This window comes from Rhamphochromis longiceps, linkage group LG11, assembly GCF_057381845.1.
Source record: "Rhamphochromis longiceps isolate RC_006_pf linkage group LG11, R_longiceps_female_GT1.1, whole genome shotgun sequence".
NCBI classification, from domain to species: domain Eukaryota; kingdom Metazoa; phylum Chordata; class Actinopteri; order Cichliformes; family Cichlidae; genus Rhamphochromis; species Rhamphochromis longiceps.
In genome coordinates this window covers 37012671-37024778 of record NC_140567.1, presented here as the reverse complement: position 1 = coordinate 37024778, position 12108 = coordinate 37012671, and the positions used below count along the sequence as shown (strand labels likewise).

The following is a 12108-nucleotide window of genomic DNA, read 5'->3' as shown; positions in this document are numbered from 1 at the left end:
TGGTGCAGGTCCTCAGCCAAGCCGTTTTAGCTCTCTTCCCCTTTTAAGGGCATGCTTCCTTTATACCAACCTTCATCTGATTGGCTGCCCCTCACAAATACAAGATCTGAAACGTAAGAGTGAAGCTAATGTGCTCTGTGTCTAATATGACCACATCAGAGATATCCCATCTCTGCTGAAACGGAGTGTTTCGATTATTTCTGGCTCAGCGTTACTCACACATACACTGAGCTCATTATTTGACACTTTGGTCAGCATGTCTATACACCAGTGTAACAGTCAACATGACAGAAACACAAAGGATCCCAAGTTTTCTTTTTCCAATTTATGAAAAAAAACAAAAAAAAAACAAAAACACTTTAGATTAATCAATAAGGGAAAGTGTAAATTATTGGCAGAGCTGACATTTCTCCTGCTTTTTATGTGCAACTTTTCCCTGAGTGTGTAAATATGACAGAGCTGAATATAGACTTTAAATGTTTACAGCTAAATATAAAAAGCAAGTCAAACACACAGGATTAACCATAGTTTAAAGTATTCTTGATTAATCAAACTAAAAAATAAAAACACAAATCTCTTAATCTAAAGCAAGTAAAATGAATCAAAAGCTACTCCTGCTGTTTGAAGTCAGCTTAAATGGAAATGCCCCTCAACGACTACGTCTCTTTAGGACAGCTCAGGTATAAATGAGTTATGACTCTCGGGCATTTTTGGGGCGTCTTCAGAGCTGTGACACAGCGACACAAAGAGCTGCATGATCCAATTTACATCCCTGCTGGAAGACACCCAAAATCCTGGACTGCTCTCCGAGCTCTTATCTGCCCGGCATGACTCAGTGTGACAGACGATTGTCCGCTGTCACGTAATACAAGCTGAGCTCATCACGAGGGAACGCAGGGCTTCCCCTCGAGGCAGCCAGAAGAACAGAGGAGGATGTGATCAAACGACATGAGAAAAGATATCGAGCAGTGAAATCTGCTGCGGGTGCTGGATGGTGGTCCGCTGCCCGCTTCTGGCCTTAATACAGCGGAAAACCTTTCGTATTTTTTTTGAAAAAAAGGTTTCTGGAGAGATGGATTTGAGAATTAAATGCATTTATATTCTTTTATATGACGAGTTAAAATGTCTGCTGTAACAAAAGGTCCACTGATGCAGTGATTACTGAAGCTCATGATGGAGATGGTTTGTAATGGCAGCTGCGATGGTGTAATGGTGATGCACTCAATTATGAATGAAGAGGTCAGACCTCGTGCTTCTCTCTTTGTGTCCAGACACATTCGAGAACTCCAAAATGGGTTTTTCCCGAAATTTAAATAGTGACATGAGCATCAAACCCTTTTAAAAAATAAAATAATCCTGCTCTAACCTAATAACAGCACATTAATGGCATTCATTATTAACTAGTCTCCATAATCAGTCTTTAAGAGGTTGGGAGGGGAATTTTGGGTCTTATTATAATTTTCAATTTTATCCTTTGTCTTTTGGTAAAAGCCCAGTTTTAAATTACTGCAAACAGAAATGTTTAAAGCATTTGATGGTTTTTGTTTTGGGGTTTTTTATATTACACTGTGCATTTTCAAACCTTTCAAACATTTTTCTTAGCTGAACATTTTAGAGATTGCAAGGAACATTGAGAAAATATATATAGAGAAAAATCAGCCGCAACATCCACATTTTTAATATTTAAATCATTTAAAGTAACGATAATAAAGAAAATATAGTAAAGATGAAAGAAATAAAAGAACTTTCTGTATTTTTGAAAGGATTTGTCATTTTTCTTAATTTTTATTTTGAGAATAAAGTCAAAAATGTTGAGAAAGGAAAACTGCTGTGTTCAACACATCACCGACTGGCTTCATTCTCTACTTGTTAATGAAAAATATGATTTAATGATGATTTTTTTTTATTAGGTTTGACTATAAAATCAAAATAAAACTTATTCTCCACATTTAATTCTTAGAATCAAATAAAAAAATACATCTTCCACCGCACGAGCCTCCTGACAGGCTCCTGCTCATTCAGCAAACCAATAGCTTAATGATGGTGTTTCAAGCAGACAACTAAAGAAATTAAAGGCCCTGAAAGGCTGAATGATCTGGAACAGATGCTCTTTTCCATTTTAGGAAGGAACTTTTCCAGCAAACATTTTATCTCAACAAAGCTGACAGGAGCAGCTTGAATGGATCCTCCTGTTACACACCATCACCCATTAATAGAGCGGATGTATAACACGTTACCTTAGCGACAGGTTTAGAATTTACCCCGAGATAAATATAGAAACTTTACTCACGCGAACTCAAGCTGTGACTAATATTAGACGGCTTCCTATGACGTCCGATACTTGAGCGGGCTCCCCCTTTCACTTCTCGTTTTCTCCTCACAGGAGAGAGTTTGGTCAGATATTGAAAAGCTTCTGTTTATCACACTGTTGTTGCTCAGGGTGCTGGCATGTACTGTGCAGCTATGTGACATGTTGCACAGGGGGAAACAACAGCGCCGGACTGCAGTAAATACAGCTTTGAATCTAAATGAAGCGTAACAAGGAAATTTAGTTTATCAGAAAATAAACAAACGCCTAAAACTGACCATAAACATAACAAATGTCTGAAACATGCGCAAGTCATAGTTCATAATACAGTAGGCAAATTGTAAAAGAAAGTATTCACAGTTGAGGAAATGGGATGTGTGATGTGATAAGTGCATTTCCTGCAGTGCAGTCTGATAGCCGTTCTGTCATAGTTGCGCTCAACATTGCACATCAGTCCATGAATGCAGTGTTAGTGCATCTGCTGCATCTTTGTATTGTACTGCCTTTCAGTCTGCAGCTGCTCCTAGACGTGCTCAGCCACGTCTGCTACAGTATATTTAATTGATTTTTGTACCGTTTCAACAGACTGCAGAAGAAAAAAAGAAGTCTGAGCGCTTCATCAGTGTCTGCCACACCTTCACGCACATCGTTCAGACAGGTGGGGCAAACTCCTCCATGGAAAATCCCTGCTTTGTGTCTGATCCTGAAAAAGGACTTAGCTATTTACTTTCAAATGCTGCACTGGTGTCTGAGCAGCTCAAAGTTGAGTGTTTTAAAACGTCTGTTAAAAATGGCTGCTGGTTATGCTGGCATAATGCTACAGCTACAATCACAACACTCAAGCCTGTGCATGCAGAGTCAGTGCATTTATTTATTATTTTTTCTAGTTTAATTTCTTTCCTCCACACTTGGATTTACTTTTCATTTCCATTTCACTCCACACTAAAACCAAAGGACACGCCCAGAGATCCTGTGTTAATGCTATTATGTTGGGACAATATTAGGTGGTGTTTCTTTAGTGTCGTGGCCGATGGGTGAATATAAACCTTACATCATTACAGTTGACAGTATTTAAAGTTGTTTCCATATAAACACTGAAAAATGGTTTTGTTGGCTGTAATAACTTCTCCTGCTCTTACAGCAATACAGGAGAAGAGCCTTCGTATTGTGGTGAGTAATCATTAGTAAATATGAGCTTTATATGAGGTTTCATTCACTTAAGTTTAAATCCACAGTACAAAATTCCCTCTTTGTGTTTTCCTGCAGCAGACCAAAGACCTGACGCTTCAACTTAACTCAGAGCCTTCTGCTGTTCAGTGTTAAAACACAATTCCAGTGTTTGTCTTGTCAGTTTCCACTTGAATGGCATTCTGAAGCAATCTTTTAATGGATAATCGAAGTTCAAGGGGATAATCGTGGATATCTAACCTCAGGGTCGATGACTGTATTTTGTTGCCCCTGTGAAACACTTTGTACTGTGGATTTTGAGAGGTCGTCTATAAATAAAGAGCTTATTATATAAATGCTTAGATTAGTGTAGTTTGCATAGCAGCACAAAGCTAAAATAAAACGTAATATGATGACCAATAATTCCTTTATCAGCCTGGTTAAGGATTAAAAATGACCCTGCAATAACACCCTCATACAAACAGCTACACTTTAGACTCTACGTGAGACAACGCAGGCGCAGTGCTCCAAGTATTCAATGAAAAAGACCTTGACAGTAACGTGTCTCCTCTTTAGTGTAGCTTTGCCTGGTTTTCAAACCTGAGCCATTTCAAGTGGCTCCAGGCTTTAAGTTTAGACCTGTTTTAAAATTTCCCTCACACCTGCTTTTCACCACAATTTTAAATTATATATGAGAGAGGTTGTCGTTCTGACCCCTTGTTGCTTCGCTTCAGGGGATGAAAGCATGTGTCCCCTGCGGTTGTTCTGCATACAAAGGCGTGTGTGTGTCTGCCTTTGGGCTGAACAGGCGTGTCCTGTCAGCCGAACTGCACTGAAGGCTCCACCTGTTGCTGTGTCATGTTTGGCAGCAACAAGCAAGGACACCAGCGAAAAGTCAACACATTGTGAGACTTAACAGCCGCATGTTCGTTCTGCTGCTGCTGTCGCCGCCTGACGCTCAGCCCAGCAGCGTCACAGCAGCCCGTCGGTGTGTATTAACCCTTTAAGACCTACCATAGAACCAAGTTCGCCAGAGCTTATATTATATTTTTACATGCTGTGGAGCCATTTTTGGGAGCATTTCAAGTTGCTATACATCAATACAACCATTATAGCCCAAACTTTAATAATATGTCTGCATTAGGTGCATAGTAATTACATAAATTGCAAAAAAGTGCAATAAACTACAAAAAAATTGAAAATCGTTTTTGTTTTTTTAACATATATTTCTAGTTAGAGAAATTTAAGAGGCTTATCCCTCAAAACTGTAAATACAAAAAAGTTACACAAACTAGTTTCCCACCACAGGAAATTTATTTTGAGTGTCTTCATAGTTTTATTTTTGAAATACACCAATTTTTATATACTGCAGGAAAAACGAAAATAAATATTATAGTGCAAATTTGCAAAATAACAGCATATGCATCAAAATAAACTATTTCCAGCAGTGCAATATGAGTCTTAAGCATCCCAGAAACGACACAGAAAGTCATAAAGTCAAACATAACTTTTTAAAACACATAACAAGTAAAACACAAGCTCATAAGGCCCCGATCGTAAAAAACTACATTTCCGCAAAATGACGTCACTTCCGGTTTCGGGCAGGTCATGCGGTCATGTGATAGTTCGCGCTGATGGACGTAGGAAGTGTTACAAACAGCTGATGGATCGGCGAAGCGTGTTTCTGGAATATCATGTTTTTGTTGCTGCAAGTGATTTTTATGCAGTTTTTGCAAAGCTATATGTGGAAGGAAACTGTGACCGAGGACAAGCTGATGGCATAAGATGTAAGTACAACTCCTCCAGTTTCATATGCAAAAAAAATTATTGCGCTAGCTTACTTGGTTTCAGAGCTACCGGGATTTAAAAATAGTTACGCAAAACAGAGCGTGCCCGCTCCGATCGGCTGTAAAGGGTTAATAAAGCCGACTTCCCGTCACAGAGAGTCCACTCAGCCCATTCCAGAGGCCTTGAAAAAAGGCTCTGAGTCACAACCCCGTCACACAGCCGAGCCAAGGCTCCCACAGCACCATGGAAACCAAACAGCAAACACGCCACTTAAAGTCTAGCAGATAAAGGCAGCTCAAGCCGGACTGAGTGACTCCAGCACACATGCATCAAAAGAATCTGCCTCCTTAGGAAAGTAAAACTGCTGTGGGAGCCGTGGTTGCTCCTGCAGGCAAGAAGCACCGTGATAAGGCAAAGACTGCTGAATGCAATATGTATTAAGCTGATGAGCTTAGGACCACTCAAAGAAAGGTAAGCCACACTAAAGACGCATTTCTCGCAGAGTTATGGATCTTATATTACCGCTGCTGTGGAGGTTAGCCGATTGATTTGTGTGCTTATTTTTCCTTTTAGCAGGATTTTTTAAAAACTTAAGAAGGGACTTGTGTGAAACGTTTCAACAGGACCCAGCCGAGACCTGATGTGCTCCCAAACTTTGGGAGTTTATATGGAACTGGATTCAGAAAAACTTGCATTTGTAGACATATTTCTACAAACATACATCAAATAAAAATAAGGGAAAAAAGGGAGACACACATCAGAAAATCATTGATGTAGATATTCTACTAGACTCAAGGACACCAGTCACGCATGGTGTGGAGGAAACTTTCAGCCTTGTTCTTGTTTCTCTTTGTAGTGAGCCGGCAGCTCAGGCCACACCCACAGTCACACTGTTTCATAGTTCAGATCAGTGTTGGTCAAGTTACTTGGAAAAAGTAATCCCGTTACTTTACTGATTACTTATTTTCAAAAGTAATTAGTTACTTTTTAAAAACATGATTTACAACCTGAATAGCTGATAAAGCGATAGATCTTTCAGCCCAATTCTACTTCTGCATAATCCATCATACAAAATGTAATCAAGTTTAGCGGTTTTTCGCTGTAAAAAGAAGTTTTCTTCTCATGAAGTGAACAACGGACGCTAATGTTTTTGTCACTTTTTATGGACTCAAACTCAAAGTAAGGTCAGTACTTCCACGCTTTAAACACTGCAGCTCATACTCTCTCCCGCAATCGATATATGATCCATTGTTGATCTGCACACAGCTGTTGCTACGAACGTCGCACTCGCTTACGTCACTGTCATGAGACACTCTCGCAAAGAAAAAAAACAAAAAAAAAAAACAACCCCCACGGCTTTAGTAACACAGTAATGCAACGTGCTTACAGGAAAGTAACAGTAATCCAATTACCATTTTTTACAATAGTAATCCCTTACTTTACTCGTTACTTGAAAAAAGTAATCGGATTACAGTAACACGTTACTGCCCATCTCTGGTTCAGATGCAATAAAACGTCAAGTCTTTGAAAAGGAAGCAATTAGCAACTAATCAGATCAAAGGAGTCATTAAATTTGTGGTCACACACACACACACACACACACACACACACACACACACACACACACACACACACACACACACACACACACACACACACACACACACACACACACACACACACACACACACACACACGTGAAAACGCAGCTACTTTATTCCTGAAAAAATGATTTTGGTTTGAGGAACAATCAGGAAACAAAGTGCTGACTGTAAAGAATTAGAGTGCAGCGAGTCGGTATTTTGCATTTTCTCTTTCTCTAACATGAACTTTGCTGCCAACACATTCCTGGGCAGCACTGCTGGCCGAGTCTGATCTGCCGACAGACTCCCCCAACATCTGAAGACGCGCAGACATTCAGTAAGGCACCGAGTCGGAAATTTTGTGGACTCGGGGCGACTTACAGGGGGAAAAATCTGCTCACAATCCTAATAGCTCCTCAGCTAGCTGAAGCTGTTAGAGCTGCTTGATAATGTGGCCTCGGCTCCAACACTCCTCCAATAACACCAGCCTGCATGCCAAGCTACACACAGGGTTTCCTCTAAATGTTGTTTTCAAATAATGAATGCAGCGTCAACCACCTACTGTAATGGAACCGTTTCCATTCCGCTTCCTAACCTCATTTAGATGTAGTGACGAATGCTGTAGCCTAGCTTGATTAGTATCTGGGAACAAGCAGCCATGGATACCGTTTGCTCAATGCATCATTGTAAATATGACAAAATGCTAAATAATATACCAATATGTACAGAAAACTCTTCATTTTAGTACAGAGTTGTGTAAGTTTTGAAATAATGACTCCCTCTCATGTGCCTCACAGTGGTTTGGTTCATTGTCCACCATTCCTCCTGTGCTTTGAAAGTTTCAAATAAAGGATGAATGACAGACATGCGTGTTCTTCACTTCCACCACGCAACAGAATTTAACAAAACAAAAACAGTAAAATTAGACTGCATTTTCATTCAATTTCATGCTTCAGTACGAACTCAATTCACAAATGCCAAAACTCTAAAGTCTTCATGCACCTGTGCAAAGTAATCTCGCCGTGTGTAAAGCTGTGAGTCGACATTCTGTCACGGGGACAGTGATTCCAGCTCAGCAGAGCAGGCTGTGTTCAGCCTGTTTGCCTGGAGGTGTGTCCTTTCCTTCAACGGGGACTGAAGTGACATGACTGCACCTGAAAACTGACAAACTCAGGAATGACATTTACAACCCTGATGTTGGATCTGGCTGCACATCTCACACCGCATTCCACAGACGACAGGGTGTTGCACCTCCTCAGCTGTTCATGCAACACAGGGTGTGAATTCAAAGTATTGCAGCACAAAAGGTAAAATCACAGCAGCTGCATCCACACGTTCACATCACATTCACTGTAGTTTAACCAGCTGCTACGAGACACACCGACAGGGTTTGAAGACATATTTTAAAAGAAGACAAACCTGCGCTGGCTGACGCTCAGCAGTAACAACGCCAGGGAATCCTTAACGCGTCCCCATATAACAATCTGATTCATCGTTTTTTACAGCGCCACAAAGTAAAAATTGCTGACCTATAATCTGAAAAGCATCATTCTTATGCAGCAGGAGGAATACGAGAACATATCAAAGTTACTGTGGAATCACTTGGCAGAAAGTCAGGGAATTCCCCCACACAGATCCCACACAACGGCAGATAAACGTTACATCATAAGTGTGCTGCTGCTTGAAAGATTTATGGATCATTCCCAGTGGTTCCCCTGACTCTGAAGCAAAACTGCATCAGTGTTTGTTTTCATCTGTCCTCTGAAGAGAAATGACACATGCACAAAATCATCAGTGTGTGCTTCTGATATGTTAACTTATTTACACATGAAATCAGTTACAGTGTAGTTTACATCCACAATGTGATGTCAGTACAATAGCAACTGTCTGATAAATGGGTGTAGCTATCCCGACCAGCTGGTTTTTGAACATTTGTTTTGAAGGTTGCATTTTAGCATTTATTTTTGGTCCTTCTTGGATCTGACTAACAAGGACTCTGCATGCTCAGATGTTAGTAACAAAGTAGGCATTTATTCCCACAACAAGCGTGATGCTGTATCAAATAGGACTTAAAATCAGCGACTGGGAACATAAACAACAGGGAAAAAAGTGAGGGCATGTTCTCATAGACTTCTATACAACTGGACCAATTCTTGAAACCAGGGCAGTCGCCCCCTCCTGGCTATTAGGAAGAAAGTCCACGCCCATTTGCTCTTCTTACCTGGCTTTGAGCTCTTTGTGCTCCTCCTTGATCTTGCTGAGCTCCAGCTGCAGGCGTGCTCGCTCCTTGGCCACCTGGTCGAGAGTCTTGCGGGCATCCGCCAGCTCCGTCTCATAGGCCGTCTTGATGCCCGACAGATCACGGGTGACCGAGGACTCAGACTCGCTGATGCGCAACCGCAGCCCGGCGTTCTCCGACTCCAAGGAGCGCACCTTGTCGATGTACACGGCCAGCCGGTCGTTGAGGTTGCACAGCTCCTCCTTCTCCTGCAGCCTGGTGATGCGGGCCGGAGAGACGGCGCTGCGGCTGGTGCGTTTTTGGCTCGGGGTTTCCATGGTAATAATGGCTCAGCAAGAGACGCAGATGGGGTGAGTCACTGGCTGTGGGAGAGGAGGAAGACTTAATGAGAAGAGTATCAAGGTTGCCTTCCACAGAAACACACTGCACTGATTTAATGGCTGAATCACAAGTTAAACTTTAACTGAGGTGAAAGCGAAGAAAGGCTCCAGTCTTGCACCACAGTGATTCTTATCTGTCCGCCTCCAGTCCTCCGTCTGCTCACAGATTTGTTTTATTAACTCGTTTTGATTTTTTTGGGAAGCATATGCTAAAAAAGATAATGCTGAACTTATCACAGCTACCTTTTCACTTGTTTCCTGCTCCCTTTTACATTCATGTCGATATTTCCAAAACAAACTAACCCACTGTGATAACCTCACCGTCCGCTCTGCTTCAGCTACATTAAACTGCTGTAGGTGCTGTTAAACCACTTTACGCAGCTTGCTCAACACATTTCCCACAAAGACCAACCCACATACCTTTTGCAAGGCTGTAAACACTCTCATAATTACAGTGAAAATATGCAGTTGTAACCAGGGACACTAAAACAAGGCATTACCATGCTGCTCTGCCATCCACAGAGACTCTGGTAAAAAATGCTTTTATTTGTTTAGAGATCAGAATGTTCAGTGGTGATCATTTTGCCCACAGCCACTAGCAACAGCGCTCAATATAATTCCAAAGTGTTGACTCATAATCTAAACGATTGCTGCAGGATGCCCTGATATGGACAAGTATCCATCCCAATATGAGGAGTGTTACATCGAAACCTTAAAAGCTTCAGAGCTTACAGTTCACTGGAAAAGTATACAAAATGAATTAAAATAAAAATGCATGGAAGCAAGCCACACCCACACACAAATAAATACATACATATATAAGAGAATTTTACAAACGAAACACGCAAAGGGAGAAGCTCTACAAATCAAATTATGAGGCTTTGACGAAACTTCTCAACGAGACTTATCAGCACTGTTATCAGTAACTGTGGCCAAACAGGTGAGACTGAAAACTACTCTACTTGTCAGCAGTTGCTCCACTCACAGCCTAACAAGCCTGTCCCACCAAATGGTGGGACAGCCTAACAAGCCTGTCCCACCAAATGGCGGGAATGGGCTCTCCAGATTGGAGTGGGTGGACACACCAAACTCTTCCATCCATCCCCTCTCGCTCATTACCAAAAGTGCACGCGAGAACATGCACGTGGGTGGGATGCATGCACACGCCCACAGGAGCACACACTTACGAGTACTCTCTCTGGACTGACTTTGAATAAATGAAGCATCATTTCAGCTTCCAAAAGCAGCTCCTGAGCATTAACAGGTGCTGTCTGATGTTCAGCTCTTCAGCCACTGAAACGAGCTACAACTTTGACAAAGTTATGCCTCAGAAAAGGAAAATGAAAGCAGCTTTCAGCTGACTGAACGAGTTTAACCAGCTCAAAATGACAAGTATACTAGAAGCACAGACAGCAGCAGTGTCAGTGAGACATAAAGAAAAAGCCTCACAGGAGACAAACATGAGGAAACTCTCTGAAGCTTACCTTAGCTGTGTGAGAGCCTTTTGACTGCAGCCTGCTGAAGGGTGTAAAAGTGCGAGCACAGGATCTTTCTGGAAGTTTATCTGCTGGTTTCAGTGCCTCAGATGATCGCAGTCCCAGATCTGTTGAAGAATGCTGTCTGCTGGTGGGTGTGTGCTCCTTTGGCTCGTGCCCTGGACTGCTTTCGTAGCTGAAGCTCACTGCACATGTACCTACCGCTGAAGAGGGAGACGGGGCGGGAGCACAAGAGAGAAGAGGGTGGGGTAGCGAGGAGGAGTCAGGCTAGGACAGACTGTGTGTGTGTGCATGCAGAAAGCAGCTGCTGAGCTTTATCTCGCTCTGCACTGGCCCTATCTTTTCCTTTCTCTTTTCCCCTCACACTGAGCCCTCGCAGACACACTGACCTCAGCAGTTGGTGCAAGTGGTCTGTCAATAAAACGCTGCGACACTGATGATACCGAGCAGCTCCCAGGTGGGTGAAAGTGTGTGAATGTGCGGATTACACCCTGCTCCTCCCTGCTGATTTGAAGAACACATTCTTTCAAGCTGAAAGGCCAAAGACATGAATGAAGAATTCCAGTTCCATCAAGAAATCCTGCTGCAGAACGACGCAGAGGTGACCTTGAGCCCTTGTAACGCACCATAAACACAGGCAATGAAACTAATCCAGAGTACATGCATATGATTCATCACCTGTCCACAGTTCTCGTTTTACCCATGGCAGAAAAATAGCCTTTCAGCAAGGTTATCCAAAGGATTAAAGGAGGAAAACGTCCAGGGAATTCTCATATTATAACCCCAGATGATAAGAGAATAATTCCCAAAAGGCATCTTGACAAGCTAAAAGTCTGACACTCAATCCGGAGCTCATCTGGACTTATATTTGTTTCGGCGGGGTGGAGTTAATGGTACCACAGGTCCAATCAAGCTCTGATATTTTCTGTGTGTCTCTGTGGGTGCACACATCTTCTCACCATGGAAATAAACGTTTGTCCATTCATGTGTGCGTCTGTGTATGCGCATGTGGTTAGACGGGGGCAAGACAGCACCTCTGTTTTTGGGCATGGGGCAGGTCCAGTAGCTAAGGGAGTATCCCGGCTACAGCGCGGCCTTCCAGTGGAAAGCAGCCGTCAGAGTCTGAGTCACACGTCCCTGCTACAAA

At 42.2% G+C, this 12108-nt stretch overlaps 1 protein-coding gene across 3 annotated transcripts in view; it reads right to left on the bottom strand.

Annotated features, from left to right (window-relative positions):
- Nucleotides 1–12108, bottom strand: part of LOC146659917 (lamin-A-like) — a 40096-nt gene that overhangs the window by 23711 nt on the left and 4277 nt on the right. The window contains exons 2-3 of one of the 3 annotated variants that reach the window (XM_085423886.1): nt 10950–11164; nt 9068–9447 (exon numbers count right to left, since the gene is read on the bottom strand). In XM_085423886.1, the coding sequence (XP_085280012.1) occupies nt 9068–9402 (335 nt within the window). In that variant the 5' untranslated portion in view covers nt 9403–9447; nt 10950–11164. Of the gene's footprint in view, nt 1–9067; nt 9448–9708; nt 9733–10949; nt 11172–12108 lie in introns of those variants that run through there. The other 2 variants (XM_085423888.1, XM_085423889.1) reach the window with 2 other exon arrangements.